This window comes from Cinclus cinclus, chromosome 1 (assembly GCF_963662255.1).
Source record: "Cinclus cinclus chromosome 1, bCinCin1.1, whole genome shotgun sequence".
Taxonomy (NCBI): Eukaryota; Metazoa; Chordata; class Aves; order Passeriformes; family Cinclidae; genus Cinclus; species Cinclus cinclus.
The window spans coordinates 146,516,052-146,529,380 of NC_085046.1; the positions used below are offsets into that span (position 1 = coordinate 146,516,052).

Below are 13,329 nucleotides of genomic sequence, written 5' to 3' on the forward strand. Positions count from 1 at the left end.
GTCCACCCACTCACTCCACAGAAACGAAACTCATTGCTAAATGTGGGATCTTACCAAAGTCCACCTATGCTTCTCATTGAAGTGCTGGCAGCATTGAAGGGACACTTCCCGCTCTACCAAGAAGGATGAATATTCCCTTCTGAAAGCACACTCAGTGCTGGCACAAGCCTGACAGCTCTAGAGATGAAAATCCCATTTTCTGCTGAACAGATTCAGCACTTACAACTGCACAGAAACCTCTTCACAATGTTTTTTGTCAATATGAGTCTTCAGTCCTTTACAGAAAATCTATAAAGAAAGGTGAAAAGAATTTTCATTCCCAATTGTATAATGAATCTGTGCCCTCTGCTTAAGCTCTGATCTCATCTTTGAGCTACTGCTAAAAATATTAATATTAATAATGTAGGAATTCACAAAACCTTGTGTTTCAGAAATTTTTGTCCCACAAGAAATTATTCACAGATGAAATAATAGAATCAGAGCAATACTGTAAAACACAGCTGTAGAGACAAATGATGATGTGTCCACCTGAGCTGCCACTGAATTCTGGAAACACCAAGTTTGCAGCCACTTATCTTTGCAGCAGTAAAGCATTCAAGTTGTTTGCAAATCTGCTCTTGGTATGAGGGGGGCTTATTTCCGAAATAGCTAGAAGTGAAACCCACACTTATCGTCCACCAGGATCCACAGAAAAATAGTCTTCATAGAGTATTCACAGTATTCACAGAATCATAGAATGGCCTATAATGGAAGTGACCTCAAAAGATAATCCAATTCAGCCTTTCATGGGAATGGAAGCCAGGAGGACATCATGCAGCAGCTTTGTCTAGACCAGTCACGTCTGGAAAACCTTCAGATGTGGAGAGATGGGGACTCTACAATGACCCATCCCCTGATGTTGTTCCAATAAATGATTATTCTCACTGTAAAAACTTTCTTATAAGGGATTAAACCTTTTCTGGTGTAAACTGCCTTTTGTCTTCTCCATGTGGCTCCTCATGAAGAGACATTGTGTCCTCTTTGCAATACTATGATGAGATTTCCTCTGAGCCATCCCCTCTCCAGGGAGATGAAAACTTCAGTCAGAAGAGATCTCCTTCTGTCATTCCTCAGAGGTCAGGTCTTTGGTTATGTCACCCCAGGGCTAGGACCCCACACTTGTGTTTGTCAAACATCACACAGTTGCTGTTGCCCACTGTTCCAGCCTGTCCAGGTCCCTTCTGGCATGTTCACCTCACCTACACCTTGGACTCGAGGGTTCAGTCAGTCTGGCCATCCAGGTCATTCATGGATTTGCCATCTACCTTAGAGAATCAAAGTCTCACTGGCTCCCTTTAACAGTTTATCTACTATCCTTAATTTTTGCAGGACTTTCAGGGCCTGAGCTCAGTGGATTTTGTACCTTGCTAATTTGGCTAGCAGAGAATCATGAAAAATAAAGGTTATTCTCCAACACCAGGCTAATCTTGGGACTGGACCATCTAACAGGCTTGACTATCAACTAAATTATGCAGAGTCCTGAAGTAGAGGAGCAGGTCAAGAATAATCCAGATTTGCTTCCAAGGAGGGAAGCGTTAGGACCTGAGAACGGGGGAAATTCAATGTATTTTTATTGGCAAGATGATAGAATAGAAGTTGTTCATCCCTGAGAAGACAACGCTCCAGGTCAACCCACTGCAGCCTTCCAGTACCTGAAGGGGGCTTATAAGAGAGTGAGGAATTTTATGCACCAGCAGATAGTGACAGGATATGAGATTTTAAACTATAGAGAAGAGGTTTAGATTAGGTATTATGATGAAATTCTTTACTCAGAGGGTCGTGAACTCCTGGCACAAGTTGCCCAGAGAAGCTGTGGATGCCCCATCCCTGGAAGAGTTCAAGGCCAAGCTGGATGGGGCTTGGAGCAACCTGGGATAGTGGAAGGTGTCCCTGCCCGTGGCAGGGGGGTTGGGAAAAGATGAGCTTGGAGGTCCCAAATCCAAACTATTCTATGATTTATCATTCTTTCTTTATAAAGTTTTAAGTGATTGAACTACCAAGGGCTGCTCCTCTCTGAGAATCTTCACACTCAATCTCTCTTCAAGCTCCAGTGGGGCCATTGCATGAACTTAGTTCTTTCCACTGCTTCGCAAAGTTTATCTTGTGAGAACATGTGAGTCCTGGAAATATCTAAACCAAAGAGATTTAGTGGGTCAACAAAAAAATTACAAAATAAATTAAAAATCCACAGCTTTATCAGTGTTTGTGGTGAGTTTTAGTTGCAGACACCACTCCAAAAAATCACATCATAAACTGATTTCTCATTTGTTGCAAGACATCCTTGTAAAGATTTATCATGCATAGCCAAACAGGAACAAGAGATTACTGAACAACAGTTCATTTTTCAGCTGCATTTTATTTGTAATACCTTTTACTGGCAGATGTTATCCCCACAAATGAATTAATGTTCCACTGTAACAAAGTGGACGTGGATTGATGGGAGAAATTGATTTGTGTTTGTTAATGTACTTTTGCTGCAGCAAGCACATTAAGTAATTAAAGTCCTAACAGAGATCTTCCCATCCAGACACACAATATACTCAACTCCATTAATGCAAGGACAAATGCAAACTGGTTTTTTTTCATTGCATCTTGAGTGCACCCTGTCTGCAACATATACACCACATAGCTTAATTGCATCCATAGAATTAAACAGCTCCAAAACCAGTTAATATAGCAAGGAAACTCTGAAGGATTACATGCCCAAAAATAGAGTAATTATTTTGAGTTGACAGCATAAGCCATCTTAAAAGGATCTGATCAAGAGATTGTGTGCAGTTTTCCATTCTGAAAATTAGACTTTGGGATATTGTAAGCTGAATACAAAGATAACTGAGAAATGAAAGTCAGAACAAGCCTTTCCCATACACAGTTATATTTTCTACTGTCACAGCATCTGAGCATTTGTAATTGTATCCTAAAAGAACAATCTTCTGAGATATTATTACTACTGCCATATTTGTAGATAATAGTTGGTAAGTTAAAAGGGCGTTCACACCCACCTCAAGTAATTTCCCAAACTCACTACTCATTCCAACAAATAGAAACAGTCAGAATCTGTATTTCAGCTTGAAACAGTTGCATTAAAATGCACCTTACAAAAGTGCAATGAAGTCTATGAACAGTATAGCCAAGGGACAGGATTGCTTCAAATATGGGACAGGAAAATAGAGCTAAACCACATCTCCTGGACATCAGGCAGTCTCTCCTCTCTGAAAATAATGTGCATCAAGGACATAACTGTGAGAGAAAATAGGGGCGTGTTTTGTTGTTTTTTTTTCATCTAACACTACTGAGGGCTACTCAGATGTTAGTGATAAGCATCACATAAAAATTTCATACAGGATGAGATTAAAAAAGCAGAAGCTTGTCACCTAGTGTGTTTACATACATGTTTATGAGCATGTTTGCAACTAAAGAATTTGTAGTTGAGTCTTTGGTAACAGCTATAGTCTTTTCCCCCGCTTTCCCCTTTCTTTTAAAACCTTATTTCATGGAGCAAGGCAATTTGACAAGAAAGTCTTGTACTATTTACAATTAATCTTTGAATGCTCACAGTTGCTATGAAAACCATGGCAGGTTGTTCCTCAAAATAATTAAATATGTAACAGTTTAAAAAAAGATATTTTAAAAATACTAAATCCGGGTTCTATTCACTTATTAAACAATTCATTGTTGTTTATCAGTCATAGAGGAGCAGAAAGAAGTGTGTTCTGTGCAAGCCCTTATGTAACAGAGGAAAAAAAAAAGCCACAAACGGGGCTGTTGCATTTGGCTGGCCAAAAATTAAACCTTTGCCCCTTAATATCTGCATACTATCTCCTCTGAGGAAAGCAAATACCCCCCCAGTTCAAGTGACATTTACATTGTTGCTTTGATGACTTTCTGAGTGAATTATGTCAGAAAGCAGCTTCGACCTCGCCTCACATGATTTATATTTATACACAGCTATACCTGAGATGTTGACTAGAGTTCCTAGCACAGAGTTTCAGATGGACCCATGTCTGCTGCTGGGAATCACTCAGCTCTCTGTATGTGTAAGTCATAGGAGGAAGCTTAAACCCTCAGGCTTGTGAAGGGATTTATGTGTATGTACTGAACATTTTATTACTTAAGAACAAGTGAAGTGACACAGTTTTAAAGCACCGATCTTAACTAGAACAAGCCAGAAACACGGCATTGGCATAGACTGTGTCAGGGCAATTATTCTAAACAAGAGTCAGTGCCAGCCATTAGTGAATGAGAAGGTCTGGTAATAAAATAATTATTAAATGCTTCAGAAAACCCATTGTGCTCCTTGCATGCAATTTTTTAGCAGCACGAAACCATCAAAAGAATGAGAATTTATTCTCCAAGTTTTCATGTGAGGGTGATTTTGGTGTTTTTAGCTCTTCTGGCACTTTTCCTCTCCAAAGCACTCTGCAAACACCAGCTAATAGAGGCAGCTGAAATTACCCATATTTTGAATTTGTTATTACATTGTTTCACAGGTGGGTTGGAACTAGATGGTCTTTAAGGTCCCTTCCATTCCAAACCATTCCATGGCTCTGTGGCACACACTGTGTATGTCCCTAGGGAAAGCATGGAGCAACCACCAGCAGCAAATCTAACCTTGTCTTCAAATACAGGACAAGCTCTTGGGAGAGCAGCTAGGGATAAAGCAAAATCCTTTGATTCTAGTCAAGATCTGAAACTTGTTGTCCAGAGTCTGGGGAATCTCTATCCTTGGAAGTTTCAAGATGGGACTGGACATGGCCTTGAGTAACTTAGTCTGAATTCAACAACTCCTGCTTTAAGCAGGTATTGGACTGAAGACCACAGAAGCTCCTGTCCAGCATGAATGATTCCCTGACTCTAGGATGAGTATGACCATAGCCTTCCTCAGCACAGGAACAACAAAGAAGCTGTACAACTTCTTTTTGCACTCAATTTCAGTTCATGAAATACACATTGTTTTAGTGATTTATCACCAGGACGATGGTCTCCAGGAATTCACCTGGCTGTTTAGCTTACAGCACAAAACAGAATAACTTGATTATCATTAATAAGTGATTTTAGCTGAGAAATGTTTGCTGCTAATAAAATTAGGCTCATTCTGCTTTTCAGATGCATGCCGTGCTCCATGCTTCAAGTCTTGATATCACCATGTCCAGTTCTTCAACAAGTGTGTCACATCCTAGAGGAGCTCAATTTTCAATGCTGCACTTAATGACACAATGAGTGTAAGAATTTAAGGAGCTTGTGTCATCAATTCATTAAGGAGATAGACTCAGAGGGTAAAACAGTTTGATCCAAGTGCATCAATGAAGATCACATGCTTCTAAGACCTATGAACAAAGAGCAGATACTTTTGGGGTAAAATCTATTGGTTCAAGTAGAAAGTCACCTCAAAGACATGCATTTAGTCCATTAGATTAATACATTTGATTGGCAGATCTTAAGAGGGATCAAAGCCACTCTGTGATACTCTAGGGGATGATACTTTAAGATCTCTGCTTATAGATTATTTTTTTTATTTTATGAATTGGATTCATAAAAATAGGAAAGGCAGTGCCAAATTACACATCAAGAGCTTTGAAGAAAATCTTATAATAGTCCATTTTTAATGTTACAGATGATAGAATGAACTGTCTTCCAGGTTAATGGCTGATGAACATTAAAAGCTGGCTAAATCCCAAAAGTTTAATTTTGTTTTTTTCTTTCCTATTTAACTCTATTTTTTTTGCCCAAGATTTTAATCTAACATCACAGCTTGCATTTTATTTCCTAGGAGAGTGGATCCCATCTGTTTGCATGACATTCCTCTTGGCTAGCACTGTCTATATGATATATTTTAATGTTTGTTTTTCAGGAGCAAGCAGAATGCCTTCTCTGTCTGTATCCTTACTTTTGATTTATGAATTTTCCTGGTGGGTACAAAGCTTCCCACCTAGAAGCCAGAGTATCTATACCAAACTGTTCTCTCTGTAAGTATCACCACCTTTTAACTTTGGATCAGAAATTGTTTTGCAGCATTTATCAATCCTTCAAAATGTCTTTCTTAAGTCCCAGTTGTTTATTTTCTGCAGGTGGGGAAAACCAGAGACTAGTCTAACAAGACCAGGATCAGAAAGAGGTGAATGTATTGGTTCACTAGAACTTTTTTTTTTCCTCTGATGTGCCCATGAATAGAGGCTAATTTGCTGGATGTTGTGCAGTGTGCAATTCTAAGTTGTTTTAATTACTAGTTATCACCCTAGTGCTCATGACCAAGAGAGAAACAGTTGCTATCCCATGTGTGAAGGGTGGCTAAAGTAAACTGAGCACATTCTTTCTCAACATATGACTCAGTCAACTCATGTTGTGTTACATGGGTGCCAGGTGGGAGCAGAACAAGTGGTGAAGCTGGACCATATGGGCTGAGGAGTGGCAGGACGACATTTGGAGTTCTCAGAAGCTCTCAATTTGCTATAACATTTCTGGGCTCTCCAACATGTGTTTGTTTCAAATTACTGTGCTGTCTGGAATTTTCACTCTGACACTGCACATGCCTGGTTTTTACTCTGTATTAATGATTGCTGAAAACAGTGTGTAGAAAACAATCACAAACTGGCATGTAAAACATTATCTCAAGGCCTTGAGTAGTATCTATCCAGGTACCTTATTTCTGAATTTGTACTAATTCTGTGATACTGCCTTGTTTAGACAGCCTCTTAGGAGCATTGGGGCTGGCCTTTAACTCAGCTGTCTATAGATGACCAAGTGACACAGAGCAGTCATCTAATGTATTTAGGGTTGGGTAAGGCAGAGTATTGAAGGAGAAAGATAATTTCCAGATACAAGAGCACCCTACTTTCCACTGACCAATGAATCACCTGTCGATAGAGTTTGCCGAGGTGCTGCTCTTCACCTGCAAGAAAAGCCTGACCTCTTAGGCTCCCCTCCATTTATTTTCAATATTTCCCCCTCTTGGGGGTCAGTTCTTTCCCTTTTCCCCCTGTGGAATTTTCCCCATTGTCATGCAAAGATACCTGTTGACTGGGCCCTGGTGGCAAGGGGGAGGGGAGAGAAGAGGGAAACCCCTTGATATCCAAACATCCAGAAGAGCAGACGGAAGGCTCTGGCTCTCCCCATTTCCCCCATGGATTTCGGACGAGAAGGACGATCCCTGCCTCAGCTCCATCCCTGCCATCCCAGCACTGGGAGCCATCCTCACTGCTGTCAGACCCTGCCCTGCTGCCTTCTCGCTTTCACCTGCCACCATCCAGCACTCTGCTGAGCACCAGGACCCACACCGTGAGCGGAGAGCTCTCTCTCCATCTCTCTCTCTCCCCCTGGGACAGCTCTGCCATCACCCCCAGCCCTCCTGCGGCTCTGCGGGACCCGCCCGCCCCCAGCACCGGGAACTGCAGCTCAGGGAAAAGGTGCCTGCAGCCAAAAAACACTGGGACTGAGTTACTGTTCTGTTTGTGGGTAATTTCATAGCTGCTGTTGTTCTTGTTTGTCGTGCTAGATATACTAGTAAAGAACTGTTATTCCTACCCCCATATCTTTGCCTGAGAACTCCCTTAATTTCAAAATCATAATAATTCATAGGGAGGAGCAATCACACTTTTTTCAGTTCAAAGGGACGCTTCTGGCTTCCTCAGCAAATACCTGTCTTTCAAACCAGGACACCCCACTATCACTGGCACAGCACTTCCCAACACTGTTCAGCAGACACGGAGTGCCTAGAAATTAAATATGGCTATACTCATTAACCAAATGAGAAAATTGCCTTCACCAGCTGTCATGACAATAACCCATCATTCATGATTTTCATGAAGTTGCCATTTGCTACATTTCAGAACTCTGATCTTTCATGCTCACCTGCACTGCTGCCACTACTTTCATGACTTTAGATTTGTGCTAAACTAAGCTCCACCTTGTCAGTTCAGTAGGTTCTCAGCTATCACTGCATGACTATGACTGACTCCTGAGGGGTTTTTATGTTGTGGAGGTTTTTTTGCTGTTGTTTTTTGTTTGTTTTGTTGTTTTGGGTTTTTTTTTAATATTTGCTGCCTCAAAGTGAAGATAATATGTCACCATGGCAAGACAAAAGTCAGTTCTGTCAGTGCATCTGTTCCAAGGGACAGCACTTATTATTCCAAAAAGGCATCACTTCCATCACTTTACAATGCTTACGAGCCCTCTTCCTTTTATTTCCCTCCTTTTTTTTCTTCATTTATAATAAAGAGAATTCATGCATCATAAATGTGCTGGGTAAGTATTTTTTAAATTACAGATTTGCACTCCAAAAGTGATTTGTATTTCATTACAGGTAAGAAGTCTGAAGAAATGCATATTTTTGTGAACAAAGTAACAATATTAACTTCTGTCCTACATTTTCAAACTGTATTTTATATATATATTCTGGCACTTACCCTCAAAGACTCTGAGAAATAAGATCTGAAGCTCTGAATACAATGTATATTTTTCAGGTACCCATCTGACAAGAGAGGCCCTGATGGATTGCTGAACTCCAGTTTGCTGGGAAAAAGAGTTGCTGTATTTTGTCTCTAAGGGAATCACTTCATGGCTAAATACATTGAATCCCAGTTAACTTCCCATCTGGAAGTTAAAAGGGATATTGTACTACACAAAAGCTTGGTCTGTTAAGTGAGAAGATCTTTCCAGCAGCTCTGAGTGCTATTGATGCCTTGTAGGATTTTGCAAGTTCTGAAACCACTGATCTTTTCTCCAGGGCAATGGTGCATTCCTTTTAGAATAAACTGGACTTCATGTTTCCACTCATTTCTAATCACCACCACCCCTCACACACATAAACCACCAGTGTAAGTGTCAGACACTTACAAATTGCAGCCTGGAATTTGGGGATTGAGAAGATAAGCAGTTGATTCAGCCCTGTGATCTGTAACCAGTGATTTAAATTGGTCCTAGTTTTGTGATACATCATTGCAAGAATCCTTCCACTAGTCAGTCTCTATTTCACCTTCTTCGTGCCCTCTATTTCCTCACAAACTCCAAATATTACTCACCCTTTGAATGCAGTAGTTGTGACATTCATTTTTTTCCTCAGTTAAATAGATTTTGAAAAACTTTAAGAAAAAAAAGGTGCAGAAGGATTGCTTCTGACAGAACCAGATGAATCAATTAATTGATCTCTGGCAGTCAGGGATAATTTTATTTCCTACTCTATTAAGGAAAATCAGAATCAGTTAGCTAATTTCACTAGAGAAAATGTCACCAGTTATTAAGCAGCACATGATGGGAAGAACTAAAGACGGAAAAGTAAAAAATGTTTTTCCTTCCAGAAATTGCATTACTTACTACTCAACCTTTAGAACTCTGGCATCAGGCAGCATTGCAAATGCTTTGGTTTGGCCAAAAAAGAAAAAGTTTTCCTCCCTTGTAGCAGCCCCTACAGGGTGCAGCATTTAACCTTTGATTTCTATAAATACTGACATATATGTTATATTTGTGCCCCAGAAGAAGATATATTTAACAGTAACTGACCAAACTACCTGCAACACAAAATTTACTGACTGTTCCTGGTATATATTTGCCAAAAACATAAAACCATGACAAATATTCGCACACAAAAAAAAATCCTGATCTTTGTATGGTTAACTATTTATACGGGTGAAGAAACATTATTCCAATAGCAGAAGTTGTTGTTCAAATAATTTAAGGAGCTTCCATTTCTCATGGAGAGGCAGAGGTGGCAACCGGCTGTGCATGCATACAGATTTCAAATAGCATCCAGTAAAATCAAAAATAGAACACGGCCATTACAGGCAGGCTAACACTTTAAAGCACTTTTGACTCTGTGACTTATGGACAGCAGATCATGTCCTTAATCAAGCCTGATTAACTATCACCTAATGGTTCCAGAAGGACTGATTCTTCCTAAATCATGTTGATTTATTCATTCCTTTATTTGAATTGAGTGCTCCTCTTGAAAAGACTCATTGTTGGCACAGTCACACTCTCCCAAAGGGCAATGCCTTCAGTAGGACAGCTAGCCAAGTCTAAGTGCTTTGGGAAGCATTGCCTTATTTCTGCAGCTGCCAAGTTCCAAAACAGAAATTTCAGCCTCGTCAGTTAGGCATACAGGAGCAGGACTTTTCTGCATGTGTGGCATATCCAGGGTTTTTTATTATGACTGTTTATTGTGGTTTTGTATCAAAATATTAGGAGGAAAAGTAGATTCTATAAATTATTATTAATGCTCTTCATTTATTTTTATGCTTTTGAGGTTAAAAAAACCACAGCATGTTGGGTTTCCACAGAAATTAAGATGAATTTCAATTTCTCTGCTTTTCTGATAGACGACACTTCATAAATCACCTTTCTGACCTTCATCAGGACAGAATGATATTGATTCATTTTACAAGTCACTCAGAGAAGAAAAATGTTAGTTAAATAGAAAATACACATCACTGTTAATTCTACCACACTCTCATCTGTGGAGACCACAAGATGTCCCAGTTGTTTATAGTCAATATCAACAATGACAGCATAAAAATGTCAAAATTAAAAGCGTGCCCAAGTTGAAATTTGGCAAGCTCATCTACTCTTCCTTTTCACACATGCTACAGTGAAAGGGCCTGCTGAGCAGATGAAGTCAGCCAGAGGATGGTGACCAGCAAATATGAGACACAAGGATTTTGCTGGAAATGTAAAAGTTAAAACGATGGAACGAAAGCAAATGTAATATTGTGCAGGATCCATGGAAAGAAAAATTACTGCAAACAAATTAATGCAGTATAACCTATAGTAACATGTGTTTGGAATATTAATCAGTAAAGCAAGGTAAGTACCAGTGGGGAAAAAAGCAAAAGTAATTAGGAACTCATTAGTGTGACAGCTGAATATATTATCTGTGTTAGTGCTAAGCTTACCCCCACACCAGAGATTTGATCTGACTGTCAAAGCCAAGGAAAGCATTTCACAGAAATGATTGAATGCAAAATCAGACCAATACAAGAAAAAACAGGCAAGTCATCACACTAGAACATGGAAAGATTCCTGGCTAACCTCTGAACATCCTATTATCCAAGTCCAAAATATCAGCCCACAGATGGGAGTGGATTTTCAGTTGTGAAGAAGATCAAAGACAATACAGTGATCACCATAAACTAAGGAAAAAAAAAATCTATATTCTATAGTTAGGGCAGTCTTCTGTTATCATGAGAATGAAAATGCCAAAATGCACAAGAGATTTTTTTTTTAATAGCTTGGATAAACCAAATTGTTCAAGCATAGAGGATTCTTTTTTCAGTTTGACACCAGTATTTGACATAGTCAGAATACTCTCTAACATAAAATTGGTGGATATTCTCTCAGACAGAGCAACAGAATGACAGATGCCAGCTGTTAAAACCAAATAAAGCTGTGTTTCCTTCATTCAAGTTCCCAGAATTTTTCCCACACAGTTCATCAAACTAAATCAAATAACAAAATGCCTCTGTACTGATGGAAACGGTTCTACCTAATCCATCCCAATTGCTGAAACAATTCCCTGGTTTTCATGAGGGAAATGATGCTTGAGATAGACAAATCAGCTGTGAACCACCTCTGTGCCAAGCTAAGGCTTGAAAGAGAATATGTAGTGTTTTGTAAACATTAGTTTTGGTAGGTGAAAGAAAATAATATTCCTCTAGACACACTATTTTCAATGAAGTACATTCTTTTGACCTGAGAGTCCTGGTCTCCCCCAAAAATGTTTTTTTGTCTAATTTTTCTTCACTGAAGAACACCTGTGGGGTGCAATATGCAAGCTGAGCAATGGCTCACATCTGGCCAGGCTTCTTCAGAGCCATCAGGTTGTTAAAGAACTACTAGAAAGAGTGGTGCAAAAATAACAGAGGCAAAAGTTCAACTAGACCAGAGTTGTACATGTTTTTCTAATTTATGGGGATGTGAAAAATCAGTGCAGCCACCAGAAGCAGAGCTTTTGACAAATACGAGTGTTCATTTTCCCTTCTGAAATGGTGGGATCCAGCTGAATTTCATTAAAAGAATATGGTCATTAAATTTATGGCCCTAAAATGAAATTGTTTGCATTATAATTCAATGCAGCTATTATTTACCATGGAGACTCAAAACCAGAACTTCTGAACCTGAACATCTTAGTCCAGAAGCATTTAAAACAGCCATTGTACTTATATCTGAACAGGGGCTTAAAATAATTTGGAGCATTACAACATTGTATTGCAAAAACAAGTTAGTCAGTCTGAGTTTATAGTGAAAGAAATGTACATTGATCTTCCTTGACAGCAATGAAAGCCCAATGACATCTTCTCTGCCCTGCAGATTGCATGAAATATAACTGTACTTGGCAGAAAGGAACCTGTTTTGCAATTTAACTCTTTTCTGTAAGCTGCTCCTCTTTTGTCAGATCCAAATTAATGGAAACATCAACTCACCCCCTCTGGAAGAGGTCCACATTGTGGAATTTGTGTAGCTCCACAGAAAACTCGACCGTTCCCTGAACCTCAGACATGTTTTTTTCAGGTCATCACCTAAAAAACACATATATAAAGACATTGTAAACATTTGAAGTATTTTACTTAACAAATCTATGAATGGATGGTTTCATTTTAGTCAGCATCTTGGGGTCCATGCAAAGCTTGAAATCAACTGATATCTTACAGTGACATCATTTGGCTCCATCCTCAGGAAAACTAACTAAAAGCCAGATCAAAGCAGTAATTAAGAGAAGTAAAAAGTCTAATTAAGCCTGAGGACAGAATTATAATATTATGAAAAGTATAAGAAGAAAAAAGTAAATAACATATTATGTGCAAGAATCTCAAAGCAAATTTTAATTAACTGTCTTGCTGGTCTTGTATGGGAAATTGAAATTTTTCCTTCTCATTTTATGAAAAGGCAGATTTCCAGGGTCAACACAGCTAATTTCTGTAAAAGCACAGGGCAAAAATACAAGAACCCTAGACAGATGAGAGCAGAATTCAGATTTCTCTTGCTTTTGACTTCTCTTATGACTTAAATAAAGTCCCAGAAGGGAAGCTTCTGAGGGAATATGAATAATTTAAATATTAATGAATGGGAGATATTATTTTAAAGAAAATTATGACAGACATGGCACCTAATAGGCCACAACAGTCAGATCAAGATTTTGAAGCATTACAGACATTTGCATAGTACAGCTCATGTGCTTATTGAATCAGAGAATAATTCAGGTAGGATGAGACCTTAGGAGGTCATGCCTTACTCAATGAAGTAAGTTTCCAAACCAGCTCTATTTAATACACAAGTGTAGATCCTTAACATTTCCCTAATTAT

General features: G+C 39.1%; 1 protein-coding gene across 1 annotated transcript in view; it reads right to left on the reverse strand.

Annotated features, from left to right (window-relative positions):
* Positions 1-12,526, reverse strand: part of FAM135B (family with sequence similarity 135 member B) — a 124,510-nt gene extending 111,984 nt beyond the window's left edge. The window contains exon 1 of the mRNA XM_062504138.1: positions 12,450-12,526. Coding sequence (XP_062360122.1) covers positions 12,450-12,526 — 77 coding nt within the window. The remainder of the gene's footprint in view (positions 1-12,449) is intronic.
* Positions 12,527-13,329: the final 803 nt, after the last annotated feature.